The 19947-nt window shown below is 42.1% G+C and overlaps 1 protein-coding gene across 7 annotated transcripts in view; it reads left to right on the top strand.

The window, feature by feature from the left end:
* Window positions 1-624: 624 nt before the first annotated feature.
* The window catches only part of MARK1 (microtubule affinity regulating kinase 1), a 121210-nt gene continuing 101887 nt past the window's right edge, over window positions 625-19947 (top strand). For 3 of the 7 annotated variants that reach the window (XM_084624179.1, XM_084624176.1, XM_084624175.1), the window contains exon 1: window positions 628-1105. In XM_084624179.1, coding sequence (XP_084480305.1) covers window positions 1055-1105 — 51 coding nt within the window. In that variant the 5' untranslated portion in view covers window positions 628-1054. Of the gene's footprint in view, window positions 1106-6433; window positions 6470-19947 lie in introns of those variants that run through there. The other 4 variants (XM_084624174.1, XM_084624173.1, XM_084624178.1 and 1 more) reach the window with 3 other exon arrangements.

Here is a 19947-nt window from a genome sequence, read left to right as displayed (position 1 = left end):
TGACCCAGGGAAACCTCCCTCCTTATCTACAGGCCAAGGTAGCCACAGCTTAGTGTTGACTCCTATCAGCGGTGAAGCCCATCCAAGACCGCAGATTCCTTCTTGGTTGTGTCCCCCACAGAAGGGGGTACCCGAACCTCGGTTTATCCACACCAGTGTCTGTACCCCGGGCATAAATCGCTCCCCCAACCCTTAGGTACCCGAACCTCAGTCGTGCCCTAGGGCATAATCTACCCTCTTAATAGTTACTGTCTTCCCCTCATCCCCGTTATCCGAACCAGCGGTTACCCGTGCGGGCCCTGAGTCACTCCCAACCGCGCTTATCCGACCCCAGGGGCCTTGCCAGCTCCCCCAGCCCCCGAACCTCGGCTCCGCCCCAGGGTGTGAACTGCCCCCTTCGGATCAGGGGTGGGGGAATTAACCCCTCCGCTCCCGACCCGCACCGGACCCCGAACTCCCCCGGCTGGCTCGGGAGCGCAAGGCCCGTCCGCCGAAGCGCTGCCAGGGCTCGGGCCCAGGCGGGACCCCCGGCAGCCGGCGCGGGCAGGGGGCCGCGCCCCCTCATTCTTTGCCGGCCCCCGCCCTGCCGTCAGCGCCGCTCTGCGCCCGCCCACCCGGCGCTGTTGAGGCGCCCCTGTTTGCTGCGCCCGCCCGCGCTGGAAGCAGCCGCTGGCTTCTCCCCCCACCACAAGCAGCGGCGGCCGGATCGAGCGAGCCGGTGCCTTGGGCCGGGCGGCGCGGGCTGGGAGGGGCAGAGCCGCGTGGGGAGGAGCCGCCGCCGCCGGATGCTGTGAGGAGGCAGCTCCAGCTCCCCCGCGCTGCCGGCCACTCACCTGGGTGGGCAGCAGCAGGAGGCGCAGCCGGTCGGGCTGCCCCGATCCCGGCCCGGGCGCGGAGGAGGCGGAGGCCATGGCCCCGGGAACCTAGCGGGGCCGGCGCCGCGGCACGTTCCCGGGTCCCCCCCCCGCTGGGGAAGCCGGTCTCCCCGCACCGCCGCGGCCTAGGACTCCCGGGCGGCCCGTCCCCGGCGCGGGGCCCGCCCGCCGCCCGCAAGATGTCCACGCGGACGCCGCTGCCCACCGTGAACGAGCGGGACACCGAGAACGTGAGTCCGGGCCCCGCGCCGCCCTCCGGCGGGCTGGCTTCCCTCCCCGCTCCCGCGCTGCCCCCCGCCCCGGCCTCCTCCTCCGGGCTCACCCCAGCCCAGGTAGCCAGCGCCCGGTTAGGCCGCCGCCGCCGCCTCCCCCCAAGCCCAGCTGGGCCGCTCCCCCGTACGCACGCTCCGGGCGGGCCAGGCACCTTTCTTCAGCCCTTCCCTTCCGTGCTGGCCCGGATCGCCTAGTCCTCCGGCTCCCCTCCTTCTGGGCAAGCGCCCCCACCGCCCTGTCCCCTAGGCCGGTCACCCCTCTCTGCCTGGGCTTCTCCCTCCCTCCGGCATTCTCTGCGTGAGCCAGGCACCCCCGTGTGCCCCCTTCCTCCGCCCCGGCCCACTCCTCCGAGCCAGGCTGAGCTCCTCTCTCCCATCGACCCCCACCCCCTAGGCTAGGCAACCCCCTCTGACGTACCCAAGCTGGACAGTGACTCTTATGCATTGTCTGTTCAGGTTGGTTAGGACTATCCTTGTGCATAAGGATAGTCTGGTAGAGTCTGCACTTCCCCACACCAGCAATCAGGTTTGGTTATGTCCTTCGCTCGGGGCAGGTCTACGCTAAGTCAATCTAATTTGGGCACTCTGGGGTGTGGAAAAGACCCCCCCCCCCAGCGATGCAAGTTACAGCGACCGAAGCGCTGTCCACACTGCTGTTATGTTGGTGGGAGACGCTCTTGCGCCAACATGGCTTCCACCTCTTGGGGAGGTGGAGGAATTATGCTGCTGGAAGAGCGCTTTCCTGTTGGCATAGAGCGTCTTCACCAGACGCACTACATCGGCACAGCTGCGCTGATGTAGGACTTCTAGTGTAGACCTGTCCTCAGGCTTGGGCTGGCTGCACATGTTTCCTCTCGAGGCTGGTTTGCGCCCTTTCTATATTCTCCAACCCTTCCATACACCAGAGGTAGGAAACCTTTTATGCTCTTTCTGCCTGGGCTGGGCACGCTACCCCATCTTGCGTCCCCTAGGTTGAGCTGCTCTCACTTTGTAGCCCTTTGGGGATGGGTTGATCTTTGCATTCCCCTTACGGTACTTCCTCTGATGCATCTTGCTCCTCTGAAAGAGGCTGTACTCCCTTGACTAGTACTCCATTGGGCTACTTAGCTGTGTCTCCATTTGTGCTCTTCTTAAACATCCTTCGACCCTTGCCTCCTTGTTCCACAGCCAAAGTGGTGCCTTATAAATAGGGCCCTACCAATTTTACGACCGTGAAAAATGCATCGCAGACTGTGAAATAAGCCTTTCCCCATGAAGTCCGATTTCTTCTTGCAGCTAGGAGCGCCCCAGCTAGGGGGCTCCTAGATCCAGCGGGGCTGGGGAGGGACAGGACTTGTCCATCCCCTGCACAGCTGCTCTTGGGGGGAGCTCAGACCCGCCTCCATGAACCTCCTGTGGCTGCAGGAAGTTATGCAGTTGCTGCCTTCAGAGTCCAGCTCTGAAGGCAGCACCGAAGTGAGGGTGCCAGTCCCGTGAACACCCTGCCCACACACACATACAACAGGTTTGCGACTCTCTTCACAATCCCCTTTTGGGTCAGGACCCCCACGGTTACAACACCCTGAAATTTCAGATTTGAACATCTGAAAATGTGAAATTTACCAATTTTCAAATCCTATGGATGTGAAATTGACCATAATGGACTGTGAATTTGGTAGGGTCCTACTTACAGAGTAGAGGCCTAAAATAATACTGGCCACCATAAACGGGGTGGATATTTCCAATGTTAAGCTTGTTATGTGGGAGGGCAGGGTAAATTAAAAGTTTTAAAAGATTTGACTTTATGTATATAAATATCTTTTATGTTCCTTTCCAGTGGTGACATTTTATAGATATACACAGTGGTGGTATACGAGATATGAAACTTTTTTTGTGTGGGCTACAGAATACAGGGACGGAAACCTAAAACAAATATATCTAGAAAGTGCCTATCATTAATAGCTATTAGGATAGTAATGGAAGGGGTAGGAGGAAGAATGGAGACAACATACGAGCTCTGGCCTTATGTTTACACATACAGTTTCTAGTGGGCAGATATGATTATTAGGAAACTGGAGGGGGAAGTGAGTGGGGAAAAGGATACATTTTTATTTATATTGCAGTAGTACACAAAGACCCTAACTAAGATTTGGGCCTCATTGTGCTTTGCATTTTATAAACACACAGGCAGATATAGTGCCTATTCCAAAGAGTTCACAGGCTAATATGAAATAAGAGAGAGGCGGTAGGGAAGGGAGGACAAAGGTAACAGAAATAAGATCATGTGGTTACATTAATTAGTATAACATAAGTTTCACTGAATTATGTACATTAAAAAATTCAGATACAGAAAAATTAACTGGCATAACAAGCCATACTAGCCATAGCCCACATGTAAAAAATATACATGAATATAATTAATCTGTCTCTTACTGTTGAACAATCGATCTGTAACACATGTCAAAGAGAAGTGAGCCCCTTCATGTCATGTCACATCATGTGGTATAGTTGGAAAATGATTTAGTTGAGGTAAAGGTAAAAGAGGACAAATAAGTTTGTAATTATAAATACCATTCCTTATTTATTGTAAAGTTCCAGGTCTGTTTGTTTTTTTTTTTATTTTGCAGAAGATAAAATGTTGGGTGATGGTGGAGGTTGGCCTTTTCTTGCTTGCTTTGGTAAAGCTAGTAATGGCTTTAATCATCTTCCTGACGTAAAGGCCACTTAGCCTCCCAGTCTGGGAACTCTTTGGAATTCCATAGTCCACTTCAGCTGAACTCTTTTGGATGTTTTTAGTGTTGTTTGTGTTATGATAGCACGTAGGAAATGCAACCAAGGATCAGGGCCCCATTGTGCAGTGTACTAAACAGACAAATAACAAAGATATCAGTCGCTGCCCCAGAGAGCTTGCACTGTAGGTGTCATGCAGCGTGTAACAAATGCATAAAATAGTGTGGGGATGGGGTGGAGTGGAAGGATGAGATAACAAAATGAACAGAGTTGAGAAGAAAAATAGAAGTTGCAGCTTGCCCCATGTCTAAGTAATGCCAGGTGGAAAAAATTGCGACCTAATGGTAGACTGATTGCAGAGAGGTGTTTTAAGAAGGGATAGAGAGGAGAATAAGAAGGTGGCTTTATGAATTTTGATAGATTTCCCCTAAAGCTTGGAGGTTGAATGAGAGAACACGGTAGTTGGAGAGGCAGGTGGGACGCCTTTTTGATGACGGTGAAGGCTTGAATATTACTCCTGGGGGAATGCTGCTCCACTGCATGTGCACAGAATTTATGTCCCCTGCATATTTCTTTGCTTTCCTGTAGAAAAATGACTTTCTGGCAGGGAAGCAAAGGGAAGCCATAAGAACAGTCATGTGACCCTCCTCAGCAGTATGTTTTGAGTTCCCAGGGTAGACGGCAGAGAGGTAAATTACTGTGGGACAAGAGGCAGGACTGGGGAAGACCGGGCTGTTGGCTCCTTCCCTGCGCCGGGCTCAGTTGCTAGTCCTGGCTCGGCTGGGGATGCTGGGACTTCCTCTTCCCCTGCACAGCATCCAGGGCCAGGTCAGACCCACCCCCAGATTTCTCTCCCTGCTGCAGGAAGCTCTGCAAACCACCCCGCCCCCACTTCCTGCACCCATTGCTCCTCAGCTGCAGGGGGACGGATTCCTGTACAGGGAGCTGCTCCCCCATCCGCCCAACCCCCATGCATCCAGAGCCTCCCGCTAAGTCTCACCCCCCCGATGAACCCCACTCCCCCTGCACCACCCTGAAGAGCCTTGTGCACCCGGATCCCCACCGCACTGAGCCCCAGCCAGCTACAGTGGATCCCCACCCCACTGAGCCCCACTCCCCCAGGATCTGAACCCTCCCCCACTGAGCTCCCCACAACCAACCCCCCCGCCGAGCTCTCTCCCCCCCATACCCAATCCCCCCGCCCTGCTGCTGAGTCCAAACCACCTTCCCCTTGGCCTCCCCTGCAGCGTTCCATTACCGTTGCACCAACCAGCAAGCCCCTGTGCATCCAGATTTCGGCCCGTACCTGGATCCCCCACTGAGCCACCTACACCCAGATTGCCCCACACAGAACCTTCTCAACCCACACCTGGATCCCCCAACATTAAGCCCCTACACTGTTGGATCCTGCCTTGCTGAGCCTGCCTGCCCACACGGAGGGGCGGGACCCTGGGGTGTTTCTGGGGCAGGCCGGGTCCTTGCGCTGTGTGAGGGTTGGGTGCAGCCTCACCGCTGAGTCTGTGTCCTGGGGGTGGGGGGAGTGGGAAGCTGCACAGTGATCTCCAACCTCTGTGCAGCCAGTGGCCTGTACTCCACAGTGCCATGCTGGAGCCTCCACGTTCATTTAACAAATACAATTTGCAGAATTTTAAAATATTGTGTGCAGAATTTTAAATGTTTTGGCGCAGAATGCCCTCAGGAATAGTGTGTGTAGCTTGAAGTACTATGATGGGAAAAATTATTTGTATTATTGGATTGGAAAAAATTGTGCGGCAGGAAAAGTATACTCAAAGGTCACCTGTATAACAGTGTGCATGCAATGTGACAATCTTATGAACCTCGCCTCCTCCCCCAATGATTTACTATTTTCTGGTTCATGAAGATAAGGATATTAACCTATTAGATACCAATAATGCCCTGAGTTTTAATTTTTCTTTGGGGGTTAATTGGACAGCCTCGTACAAATGGCTAGCAGGGAATAAGCAGATTAGTCAATTAAATGCAGTAACCCAGAAAAAAGTACTGACATGAAGTCTGGCTATTTTGCACCAAGGAACTGAAATTGTCCTGAGGAGAACGATAAAACTGAAAGTGGGGGTGAGGAAGATAAGGGGACAGCATGGGATGGGTTAATTGGGTATATTAACTATGCTATAGTTAGAATATTTTTATTGTCTGGATTTGCTTTACATGATAAGAACATATGGTTTTGGTTTGGGGAGAGGGGGCGTGGGAGAAAATATCCTGACAAGAATTCTTTTTTCCAGTGCCTTAAGCAACAGCATGGCCTGGTTTCTGAGCTTTGCCGGTTCAAAAGTACGCTGGATCTTTTTTCTCCACAATTTGATGGAGTGGTGTGAATATTGGCCATATCATCTCCATGTCAGATTATTTTTCTCTGTATGTAAGTGTGCCATTACGTACATGGCTTAGGTGGTGGGAACATAAAATGTTGTTATATCCTTCTGTTGGAGATTGTTTTTGCTTCTGTCAAAGTTGTACAGTATTGTTGCATCCACAGAGTGGGTTTCCATGCTGTAGGGAAAAACCAGTTGTCAAGACACAGTGTTGTGGAAGAAGAATATAGATGGAATGTGTGATACCTTTTTAAATGTAGGTCAGCATCTTTGTTTTTTACAAAACTATGTCAACCAGTTTGAATTTAACTTTTCATTTGAAATGTATATGGCTACTAATGGGACATATGGAATAAAGGTTTAATTTCTGACCTCTCTGTTAAAAGAATTCATCTCATAATTCTGTTCTTAAGTTCATGTCTTTTTCAGGCTATTCTTATGTCAAATGATATTTTGATTTCTTATTAAGTAGAAGAAAATGTTTTCGGCAAAGCAAGTGAAAAAAATCTCCACATGACTTGAACTTTATTTCCTGACTCTGTGGGTTTTAAAGTTCATATGTAACAGTAACATGAATTTGCTTGTGTTCCACATCCTGAAAATTGTAATTTTACAACCAATACACCAATACCAATGTACTAATTGGTTACACATTTAACCAGAAAAACAAGAAAAATACTAAATATGTGCAATGTTGTCAAATTATCATTGCTGTTGAGACCTTCACTTTTTTTTACATTGTGATTTTAATTGTGCAGACCTAATTTGCATTAATGTAGCTTTTTGAATTTAATACCTTTGTCTTTTTTAAAAAGGGGAAAACTAATTTGTCTTTTCAAAGAATAAATTGGGAGCCTTAAAATGGTAAAATTATTAGAAGTTAACACTTTGTTGTGAATGGGTTAAGTTCCTCCCTGCGCTGCTGCTGTTCGTATGGAGTCAGTTTTCTATACGTTTTTAATGGTGATAGAACAACAGAAAAGATTGAGCTTTAACTTTCCCTTTAAATGAAAATACAGCATTTGTAAAATATTGTAAAGTCTGGCAAAATTAGACTGATCTGTTTGTATTTGCATTTATGATTTTTTTCTGACCCTGAAGTTAAGGAAGTTGAGTCTTTTTGAAGAGTTTGAAGTTTCAGTAAAATTTAAGGGAGTGTTTATGCTGTAATAAGTTAGAAGTGTTTTTTTTTGTTTTGTTTTTTGTGTTTTGCACTAGTTGATGTCTGCAAGCAGAAGCTATTGTGTAGAGAGGGCAAAAGCGATTTTACTACTGATCTCTGAGAGCTGTTCAATGAGAGTGAAAATGTGTAAGCCTTGTCTTCGCTACAGTTTCCACCACTGGTAATAATGAAGGAGCTTCACTGGTGCAAGCACAATTCCTCTCTCTCCCCACCAATTTTCCAATTGCAAACAAAGCCCCAAAATATCCTTCATGCAAATTGTCCCAGCAGTAATTTAAGAGAATCAGTTCGGTGATCAGGGCAAGCTGGTAGAATGTGCCATGATGTCCCAAAAAGACTGTGGTTTCATTGGCAGTGTTCAGAAGTGATCTTTCAATTGCATAGCATGTATTTCCTCCACCTCCCTTCACCAAAAAACACTGCTCAGTGCAGTCAGTGTCAAGTTTCAAACTCTGGCCCTTATCCTTTAGCCATTGTTTTTATTTTTTTTTAAATATGTGGCTATAATTTAGCAGTACAGATTTTTTATTTTTCTTCTCTCCACGATTTCAGAATCACTGGAGGGATTTTGCTAAAACTCTCTTAAAATTGGTCTGGTGTCTTCTGCCCTATATAATATACCCCTTGGGCAGTGGTAAAGCGTGAAAAGATTCAGAGCAAAAGGTGAATGTTTTGGAATGTTATGGGCATGTGAAAACAAGAAGTTAAAATGGAAACTATTTTATAACCTTCACTATAGTGGAAGTTTGAAGTACATGCTATCAAATAGCTTAATAGTTTTTCTTCCATTTTAACTACAGAATCAATTTTGTTTCTTTTCTCCATATTTTCCTTCTCCCCAAAAAAGTTTACTGCCCTATATAGTTAATTTATAGCGTTGTTTTCACTTCTCCAGTTCATAAATGAACTTTTTTGGTAGTCTCTCAGTCCAATGTTAAAGTAAAATTTCTAATTTTAACTGTAGGTGGTTTTCTTGTAATTAAATGCTATGAAGAATAATACTGAGCTATGTCTTCTCAGGCTAGATAATTAGCAAAAAGGTCTTCTAAATACCGAGGCTGTCTCAAAGTCAATTTTGAGTTTTGTAACTGGATAGGATATTGCACATTAGGCAGAATTTTGGCAGGTATCCCAGGGAAACCAAGGTAAGAAACTACAAATTGGTAAAATAGTACTTTTTGCAAGGCAGGTTTCCTGTCCTGCTATTTTCAACTTCATTTACATAAATATGACCAAACGTGTGCAGTAATTATAGTTGTAAAATAATTCTGAGGTCGCTTCATTGAAAGGTATATGTCATATGTAGGTTAATTTTGCATCCTTGTGAAGCTTAGAGGACAGTTGCGGAATTTGTTTTTCTTTTAGATGAGTCTTAGGGTTTTTTGTGTGCAAACTTTAAAAGAAAATGTTTACTTTTGTCGAAGGACATATGTTCACATTCACTGTAATAGGCTTCTGCCCAGTTAAATTCAGCTGGGCTACAATTAACCTTTAAGGCAATGAACCAGACACGATCAAGTAGGAATGGCATGGTTCATACTATAGTGGCAAATCAATAGAAGGCTGTTTACACGTAAAATATTGAGTAGATTTTTTTGTGCATCAGCTTGTAAATCCTACAGTGATATGCATTGTTTTAAATTATTTGTCCTACCAAGACAGATGATTTGCCTTCACTTTGATGTGCACTTGTATCATTGGGATTGTGAGAAGCAGTAGATGATAGTAGAACAGATTAATATTTTTGTTGAAGTAAATACATTTTCTTTACTAGCTTTCAAGTGTCATGGCTTGCTCTTGTTCATTTTGAAAACTTTCACCCTGTTCCAGAGTGTTAACCACTTGAAACTCCTACTGCAGTCAACAGGCTTTGTAATTCTTCAGTACTAATCAGGAGCAAAACGCTTTGTGTGCAGAATGGTTTAGATTTTTGAGTTATTTTATAAATACTTAAACACTTAATAAAATTGATTGTTTTGAAAGTGGAAACATTTATGTTTACATCCAAGTGTTCCCTGCACTGATTAGAACAGTGCTTTGCAGTGCTGTGGTAATGTGTGAGGACCAAAAAGTTTCACGTTTGTTGTGGTAAATTTTTAGTTATTTTCACTGTCTTCAGTAAAGATGAATACAAAACCTAAACAAACTTTTTCAAAAAAGCAAGTAGTATAAGTTATGAGATATAACTTGAATTAAAAAGAAATGCCTGAATAGTATGGGAAGTCTCTCTAAAAATCTTCAAGTATCTGTTTAACCCACTAAAGGAATGAATAATAAATGATTTCATAGTACTTCATATGGGAAATCTTAAGAAGATTGCTAATGTTGATTGAAATACTGTGCAAAGCTTATTACGCAAGCATATTTAATTTACTCATAAGTGCAGACAAATACCAACACCGATCAATACAGAACTGTCAACAGCATTTTCTGCTTAGGTGGTTGAGTGGTATTGCAGAATCCACTTCTGTTTTATATTTGCTTTGTATACTATATGTGAGAGTTACAAAATGAAGGATGTTAATGAAAAGAGAAAGTAGCATTCAAACTTAAAATAACATATTACAATAATTTAATATGTTCCAGTTAATCCATAGAAATGAACCTAAAATAATATTTCATTCTACGTGGGTCTTTTAAACTAATAAGACTGTAGATATGAAACTTCTGTTATAAGAAAGGACCCTAATTCAACTCTGGTACTAAGCATTCACGCAGTACGTATAGTGGAACATCTGTAGCCACCTAAGATCTTGTAGCTCTGTTTTGCAAGAGTAAGAGATGTTATTAATGGTGACAAATTCTTATTTATTATTACAGTAAAGCACAGAGGCCCAACAGAGACTGGGCCATTATGTGAGGCACCATACAAAAACATAGTAATAATGTCCCTGTTCTGAAGAGCTTACAGTTTAAGCACCAGTCCTGCAAACACTTAACACAGCTGAACTCTAAGCACATGAGCAGTCCCATTTAATTAATTGGGACTACTCATGCATAGAGCTAAGATCATGCACAAGTGTTTACAGAATCAAGATGTAAACAGAGCAGGCAGACAAAGGGTGAAAAAGGGATACAACATACAAGCAACTGAGAGGGAACACATGCATAGAGGGTTTGTGACTTGCTCAAGGTTACACAAGAAGTCTGTGGCAGAGCTGGAAATTAAACCCAGATCTCCTGAGTTCCCATCCAATATCTTAACTACAAAAAACCCCCCATCATTGAAGAAAAGAACTTAAAACTTGAAGCTAGCATAAGAAATGTCAAAGGATTTGAAGAAACAGATGTATTTTAATAGCAAAATAACTATTTACTTCTTTTTGTAACCCCGATGAATACATTAAATATACTGTTGAGTAATTTCATTCTGTAAGCCTACATTTCTGTTTGAATTATCTCATGTTCTTAATTTTGTGACTTAAACTGTTACTTCGTATGTCCTTGCATTGTTTGAACAGCTTCCATTGTTCCTCCCCCAACAGTGATTGCATGCCAGTAGTGAATGAAATGGACTGTTTCTAAAAAACACACACAAATATGTACATATTTGTGCATACAGAATATGATGATGATTGCATGACAGTGAATATTATGGTTTTATTGGCTTGAGTTTGGGTGACATTTGTTACTCATGAGTGCCGATACCAGCACCAATAAAAACTTTATACCACACAACACCATTGTGTATTCGCTATATGTCATACAGAGAAACAGTTTTAAAAATGTTCTTATCTTTTTAAACACTTCTGTCAGTATTACAGCATGTTACATTTCCCACATGTAAAATGGTGCTGCCTTAGTTCCAGGGAGTCCACTTTTCAAGGCTTAGTGGGAGAAAAGATTGTAACTAATTTTTAGAATTTTAATAATTCAAAATATTTTTTCCATATTTAAGGTTGGACTTGTGAGATTCAATATCTCTGAACCTATTAAGGGCAAGAGCTGTATCCAGTCCAAAAATAAGTCTCCTGTTTCTAGCCTCGTTGGGTCTTGAGGTATTGAGCTTTAACCTGTCAGCGGTCTAGGGTTCAATATTCATCATGTAACTACAGGGGTTGAATTAGGAAAGGGGGAAAACAAATAAAACAAAAAATGTGGTATTCCCAAGCAGAGTGGATAAAATCAATGATATTTTAAAAATAAAAAATGGTCTTTTGTATTTAAATTTTCTTAATTATTTTTGTTTTAAAAATCTCTTTAAAAATAAATTTGAAAAGGATGACAACCTATGTTAAGTCTAAACTTACTGTAATGTATTAACATTTAAATTAAAAACATTAATATTAAGCAGTATATGTTTGCTGCAAAGTTTTAAAGAAAGTCAAGCCATTAAACTGTTGACTGAGTACTTGGAACCAGAGTTTGTTGAAGTGCTAAGCCAGGTTTTGACAGCAGTAGCCTCTTCTGCAGACAGAGAGAGAATATTGCTTTGATTTAAATCAGTCTGCTCTGTTCATGTCAAATCTGACCAGTTGAAAAGCTAAAATAAACCAGCATTCACAATAGATTGTGTAGATGTTCAAAATGTGATTATTCATGCTTTGGTCTGTTTGGCAGTAGTCTCTTTGGGAAGCGCTCTCTACGTGAGGCTCAGGTGCTCTGCTATGCTCTTTGATCTTTTCTCCTTCTTGGATGGATGATAGAGGGAGAAGTAGTGCTCTTAGAACCACCTATTCGTAGTGCCAGAAGCATGTGTGTGCAGATCTTCATACTAAGGTCTTCTCTCTGCTTTCTGTTGTTTGTTCAGTAAACAATGTTAACAAAATCTCTCTTACAGTGAGATAATTTGCACATTAGGATTATCTCACTGTAAAATCCTAAAAAATGTCATTTGTAATATTTACTGTGAGGTTAGCATTGTGCCTCTGCTAAAGATGGCTGATTATAGACAGGTGAGAGAAAAAAACACTTATTCCATTGTAAAAAGAGTGGAAATAAGGCAACTGTGGTTTTACTGAATGGTAAACTAAGCAGGCCTTGCTTATATAATCTATTTGAAACATGGTGATAGGATCTCAACTACTACCTCAGCTGATTCATTTGGATAGATTTATTATTACATGCTTTCTAATATCTGTCATCTTGACACACATTACTTCTGCTCATTATGGTGCTACTGTAAGTTACCCTCTTCCATAGGCACTGATTTCTGCTTTTGCTGGTGGGTGCTCGACCCCCCTCTGCCCCCCTCCCTGCCCCAACTCCACCTCTGCCCCTATTCCGACTCCTTCCCCAAATCCCGGCCCCGCCTCTTTCCACCTTCTACCCTGAGCGCGCCACGTTCCCGCTTCTCCCCTCCCTCCAAGCACGCCGCCAAACAGCTGTTTGGCAGCGGGAAGTGCTGGAAGGTAGGCGGAGGAGCAGGGACGTGATGTGCTCAGGGGAGGAGGCGTAGGTTGGGCCCCAGGGGGGTAGGGTGGGGGAGCTTGGCTGCCAGTGGATGCAGAGCACCCACTAATTTTTCCCTGTGGGTGCTCTAGCCCTGCGCAGTCGGCGCTTATGCCCTCTTCCAAATGCTAGTCCTGCAAACCGTTAAGTAATACTCTACTTTGTCTGTCTGTGTGTGTCTCTCTCTTCAAACTGTACTTTCTAAACTCCTTTATTGTCTCCTCTTTGGTCATTTATCCTAACTTTCTTATGTTTCCCACCCTTCCCTGTACTATCTCCAGATTTTTTGTTTGTTAATGATGTGAACCAAATTGTACACAATACTCAAGTGTCTTTGTCTTTACCAAGGTTACATAGTTATTATCTTTTCTTGTCAGGCAAGTGATAGCTGTGTGTGTGCACATCCCGAATAGCATTTTAATAGGGAAATAATCTGACTCAAAGTTCTGAAGAAGAGACCAAAGAACGCAGAATGTTTTGAACCTATTGGTGAAAAGGGACTATTAGACTGTAGACTATTACAATTTTAAATGCTCAGCCAGATGACAAGAATGTTTTTTTCCTTAATCAGTGTTTTTTTCCCCCGAGTAAGTTATCACATTTTGTTCTGTACTGGGTGATATAATAAATACACAATGAGAATTCCTCTATATGAACAGAGATTAAACATTTTCAGAAGTCATCTGTTGAGAGAGAGAGAGAGAGAGCATATTGTTTTGTTACTGTAAGGCAGTATATTAATTGTAACTTTCTTGGCTAAAAGTATCTTCATAGCGGGAACTTCTGATATAAAGAGTTATCTGATAGGTGGTAATATCTTGAGGAAGAATTATGAAGCAACAGAAGATTTTAGAGTATCTATTACGGCAACATGTATGGCTCTAGGAAAAAATACATGAACTAGTGAGTTTTTCAAAAACTCATCTATAAAGGATATACACTTGACCTTTAGCATCTTCAGTTGTTTCTCACCTATGAGTTCTGAGACTTGCTACAAGATAGGTGACAAATGTGGTTTCCAGAAAGTACCTATGTCCATGGATAATAAATGTACAATTTAGGTCTCACCAGAAATTTCGGGATAAAAACTTTTCACTGAATTACTGAATAAAACAGGCACCCCCCTAAGAGAACATAGAGCTGTTCAATTTACAAAGGATTACAAATTGTACAGTTCATGTATTCCTTTCATAGTGAGCAATTTTCCGTGTACTCTAGAGGATATTCTGCACAAGAAGATGAAAAGTCATCCTTTGAATTTCCTCCATTCTATTTAAAATAATCACTCATTCTTCAGGAACAGTTCATGCTTGGCAGATTCACTTAACCATCACCTTTAAGAAGCGTAAGTGGATTCTAACAATTTGGGGGAAATGGACACTCAAAAAAAATCTGGGAGGTTTACTTCATAAAAGTGAAGGCATATTAGAAAAAATAATTGTAGTTTCAGAAGTTGAAGAATATATGGAAATATACATTATATGGTACATCTTTTCTATTTTATCTTTGAGAGAATATTCTCATCTTTTTTACAGCACTCAATAAATTGAGGAGTATAGGATATGAAGACTCCAAACATATATGAAAGAAAATACCAGTTTCACGTGAAAACACTGAAATTTCACTTATCTATCTAATATCTAACTTAATTTTTAATTAGTTATGGAATTAATAGAAGCATATTATGAAGGAAGCATTATGACGTGTTTAGTTGTTCATGTCTGCATCAAAACATGCTTGACAAAGAGGTGGATCTGTCGATGTAGATGCTAGTGTGAAGCTACAAGCTCAGATGCTGAGCCTATTGCTCCCTTTGCCGAGATCCTGCTCTTTGTTAGTGAGGAGACTCAGCCATGGAGTTGGCAACACTACTATCATCCAGGGCCCTGCTTCTACTTCTGAGCTTAGTTGATATTGTGAGGGGAAGGGGAAAGAGGCACATTTCTGCCCTTTGTATCAATATTGGTTTATCTTGTCCATTCTCCCCCGCCCCCCCCCCCCCCACCTTCCCAATGTCCTCACGAACACAGGGAAGGTCAGGGGAATGATCTGTGCCTTGATAATAGCCTCCCCCTGTAGTGCTCCAAAAATGCTTCCCCCTCATGCCCTCATTGTCCCCCATAAGTTTGGATTCAGTGAAACATCTGTATTTTGTAATACTGAGAGTCCCATCCAGTGAGCCGCCTTGATGATTTGCTGGATGGGACTGTTGTTAGAAGGCTGCTACTTGGAAGCTGTGTTTATCCCAGCCCTCCAAGAACTAGAGAGAGAGTAATTAATGGCAATTTTTTATCTTTGAATAAGTGTTTTATTTTGTTTTGACCTCTCCTCATCTGTAACTGTAATTTCTTTACTACTCTACTTCTCCCTTTCAATCTCAATTTCATCTTTAATTTTCTCAAGAGATTCCCCCCAAACCTCTTTTCTCACTTTCTTGGATAGTAGGTCCTATTCCTAGTGTCAGTATCTGTAATTTTTTTTTCTATGGCCCTGAGACTTTCTTTCTGATCTTCTCTTGCTAATAAAATTATCCAGTTCTGATTCTTATATTTGTTCTTATTCCTTGGCTTTGGCACTTCTCTTCACCCTATACTCTGTCACAAGAATATAGTTGACATAGCTTACTGTACATAGTTTGACTTTAAATGGCTGTGAAACTTTGTGCAATATATTTCGATATGAATGACAGTATCCAAAAAAGCTGCTGTTATCAATGAATGAGTCCACTCTGACTGTTTAAAAACTTTTGATGTGTATCATGTATTTCTCAGTTGCTGAACGTTGCTTTTGACTGATTTCAGAGTAGCAGCCATGTTAGTCTGTATTCGCAAAAAGAAAAAGAGGACTTGTGGCACCTTAGACTAACCAATTTATTTGAGCATAAGCTTTCGTGAGCTACAGCTCACTTCATCGGAGTGAGCTGTAGCTCACGAAAGCTTATGCTCAAATTTGTTAGTCTCTAAGGTGCCACAAGTACTCCTTTTCTTTTGACTGAAAATAGGGTCTTAGAAAGATTTAACTTTCAGTCTCAATTATTTTAGTGTTAAACTTAGGATGGTCTGAGCTCATGGATTGTGAGAAAATTAAAGCTCAAAGATTAATTTAGGTGAGAACATCAACTCAGGAATGCAATACCATGGGGTATTTGTAACTTAAGCTCTGATCTTGAAAAGACTTGGCACCAAGTTAAGCATGTGCCCCTGGAAGTAGTCCATGTGCCCTGTAAGTGCTTGGAGGGCATAAAGTTAAGGACATCCATAAATCTTTGTGGGATTGGGGCCATGTTTGCTAAATCCTAGGGCAATGTAACGATTTCGACACATAGGTGAATTGTTCCTAAGGAGTTAGGGTAGTCTCAACTGTTTGCATGTTACTTAATCACTTATTTAAAACTGTATTAAAATAGGGACAGAGTGCACTCCTAGTGGGAGAAGGAAAGATTGTTTTCCATATTATCTGAAGATGCCTTTTCTTTTAGCTCAAATCTACACTGTAAGTACTGCTATATCTGACTAGTTGGATACAACATAGTTATCCTGTTTCACAGTTAAAACAGTTTTCTCTTGCAAGATAAAAAGGACCAGACTGCATTTAACGGCATTTCTGAACAGTGCAATACCCTTTTACTTCAGCAAGTTGCACAGTTAAATGCGGTTCATTCCTATGGTAAGACCAAACTTTTAAACAATATCAGGGAATTATTGTGTTGTGAGTGAGTCCCCAACTATGGTGGTGGTTTCATTGGTGACTGTATCTTACACTTACCCTTACTTATAAAATGTCGGACAGGAAAAAGTTGCCACGTATGGGCTTATAACAAAAAGCTAGCTCCACCCTTACTGTGGCAAGACTACAGTCTCTGTGATGTAAATCCTGACCCCAAATTAAGAACCATAAAGTCGTTTTTCACACACTTTCTATCGATTATGTTCTTATTTGGTATTTAGAAATTCATTTTTAGCCTATATACATTTTTATCCAAAATAATTACAAGTGGCGTTCTCAACAAAACTGCATTCTCCAGACTGTCAGCCAAATGACTGTTTGAGAGAGATGTGCATGTGTCTAATTATTAACCAATTTTGTGACATAACATATTCCATTAGGATACAGAAATTCTAACTAACGAGCAGCATAAACACTTTTCATAGAGCACTCTGTGTGATTTTATAAATGATGTTTGTTTAAGAAAACCTATGTTTTACACGACTTATTACAAGGTTCATGCTGCTAATAATAATGGTTCATAAGGAACTTATAAAAATATTTAGAGTTGGAAAACTTCAACATAAAAATTGTCAAATTTTAACTAGTTGTTTCCAGAAACACATCAGGAAACCTGCTTAGAAGATCATGCAGGAAACCCAAACCAAAAAAAAAGCTTGATAGCCGTCCAACACAAAAACAAAACATGGAACTAAGTATAACCATTTCACAGCCAATGGAACACCACCTGCAGGAGAAACCAAGACAGGTGGCCCACCATATGGACACTACATGACATCCCAATATCATCAAAGACTAATTCTAATCAGAATGGAGGTTTCTGTACTCTCCAATGGAGTGAACTTCTGCCTCAACTTAGAATATGATAACATACTAACATGAACTAGAAGAATTCTTCCGACTCTGCATTAAGGAATTCTTTCACAACAAAGACTAAACCAACCCCAATGTCCCCCATGACTGTCGTAAGAAAGAATAATCTGAGTGGACGCCCCTCAGAGGACAAAACCATACAGTAGCTCATTACGTTGATTGCATCAGGAAAAAAATTGACAAACCTGGGAACTAAAATTCATAATTCTGCTAGATACCAAGAACCATGCACTTAACAGGGACACTCCTTTTGTCACCCACAACACTGTTGGTTACCCTTAATTGCCCACTTCAGATCTTTCATGCATAATAATCTAACGCCCAATTGCCTGCTTCATTTCAAGTGACTGCCTCCAACATTCAGGGCACACTGAGACCAGTGATGCAACAACAAAACCACTTGGGTTCCTCTTTGTTCTTGGGATTATATATAATTTTTGCTTATTGCAATACAGCATTAGGTGCTCATATATTACTGTGGGTGCCTATCCCACATATTGGTTTCAGATCGCAACTGTGATGATATATCATGGGAAAAGCGATGATCTCTCATGTAACCATCCATTTAGGGCTTTATAAGTTAAAACTAGCAACTTGCTTTCCACCTGGAAACTTACTGGACATGAGTGCAGATCACAGAGAAGTGGTCTAAAGTACTCTGTTTGCAACTCCACTTAGGTGGGCTGCAGTTCTCTGCAGTAGCTTCAGCTTCCAAATGGTCCTAACACTTCAGCCTTACAGGGTGTAAAACCTCTCCCAGCAAAGTCTAAGGGTGACTTCTGCCTCTGCTGCTGGTTGCTAAAGCACAGCTTTCTGGTAGTGTTTCTTGTTAATTACCACAGAGATTTACTCCCTAACCCTGAAGACCTGGGGGATACAGAGGGTGACCAGATTTTCCAAGTGAAAATCTGTCATCTGTTACCTGGGTGAGAAACAGGAAGGCTTGGCAACTGAGAAGGGTTCTTAAGGGTTTGTGGTGTCATGTCATATCTGACCTAGATTGCAAGTTGCTTGGGGCAACGACTACATTTTTGTTCTCTGAAGTGCCACACTTGCTCAGTGGCACTGTAAACAACAGCTAAATAATAAGACTGGATGGTTGTTAAATGCTTTTTTCCACATTCCTTTACTGATTTATTTTTTTCTAGTCTTAGCTATGTTACCCATGTCTCGTCCACTCTCACAGCCCATTATCTTCCGCCAAACCCTATCTTATTTCTTGCTCCTTTTCCTTTAAGTCTTTGATTTCTGTTCAGAATTTTTTTTCTTTTCATCGTTTTTGTTTTCTGTTGATTTTTTTTGCCCTTCAATTATATCTCCTTTCCTCCTTCACATCCCAGTTGGTCTCTTATCCTCTCTTTTCAGTGACTTTCCCCACCCCACTTCCATGTTCTCCCCAGCATACCTCTACCGTGGCTATCTGGGCTGGGCACAAGCACCCTGGTGAAGAGGTGGTACAGTTTTTGTGTCGTGTTTCATTTTTGGATTTCTTCAGAGAGCCTCGGGTCTTTCTGCTGCTTGGTAGAGAAGGTTGGCTGGGGAAGGTTCTGTTGTGATATTTTATAAGAACAGAAAGACAGCCTTGTAGAGCTCTTAATTTGGGTGCTCAGTATTAAGAACCTAATTTTTTTCATGTCTTTATCATGTTTTGTTGCCTGTTAACCTTTTTTTCATCTTTGAGGGATATAGACAGGTATAATAAGAACTTTAAAAAATAAGTTCTTATTTTCAGAGCAGTGTGAATGTAGTTTCTTAATCATGTGTGAAAATGTTGTTACTATCATATTCATGAGAATTGAGATGGGGAAAACAAAAATTGTTTGCATTTTTTAATGAAAAGTTGGGGTTCAGTTTGTGTGGGTACTTTGGAGGGGAAATACTAATCATTTTACAAATAGGTAAGAGAAAAGAGGTCATTTTGAACTTTCCAATCCTGATAATATCCACATAACTCATTGGTGACATTTCAGAGGTAAGATGGCCCAATGGTATGTATTAAGATCTAATGCCTACAGGTGGTGGTTTGTGTGTTGAATAGAATTCACCAGTGTTCTCTCTGCCCCACCCTCAGACTGCCTTCATGTGGAGAGTTCAGTTGGTCACTAGCAAAGTTAAATTCTCTATCACATCATTCACCCAGTTGTCTGCCCCAATCTACAACCACCTTTTGGGAAAGTGAATTCAGTAGAAAAATACATCTCTTGCTCACATTGAGCTAACTACAGTTTAAAAGCAGTCCTATCTCTGACTGTACCTCTTTCTCCAAAAAGCTGTTTAAAAAGGGGTTTCAGAGTGTCATGTTTTAGTTGTAGCACAGTTCTTTGACAGATTGTGTATAATTCAGATTTTAAGATAACAGTGTAACTTCTGCAGATTCCAGTAATTCTATTTCAAAAATATCTTGGTTTTCTTCTGTTTAAAAATTTCAAGCTATGACATGGTAGCATCAAATATAGTAATATATTGACCAGCATTTTATTATAAGGTTAGTTTTTCTGGAATAAGGGCTTAGTGCCTATAAATATAACTTTAAAAAAATACTTCTCTCTCTTACTGTCCTA

Source organism: Lepidochelys olivacea, assembly GCF_965140295.1.
Source record: "Lepidochelys olivacea isolate rLepOli2 genome assembly, chromosome: 3".
Taxonomy (NCBI): Eukaryota; Metazoa; Chordata; order Testudines; family Cheloniidae; genus Lepidochelys; species Lepidochelys olivacea.
The sequence above is the reverse complement of the archived record's forward strand: the minus strand, read 5'-3'. Positions and strand labels throughout refer to the sequence as shown.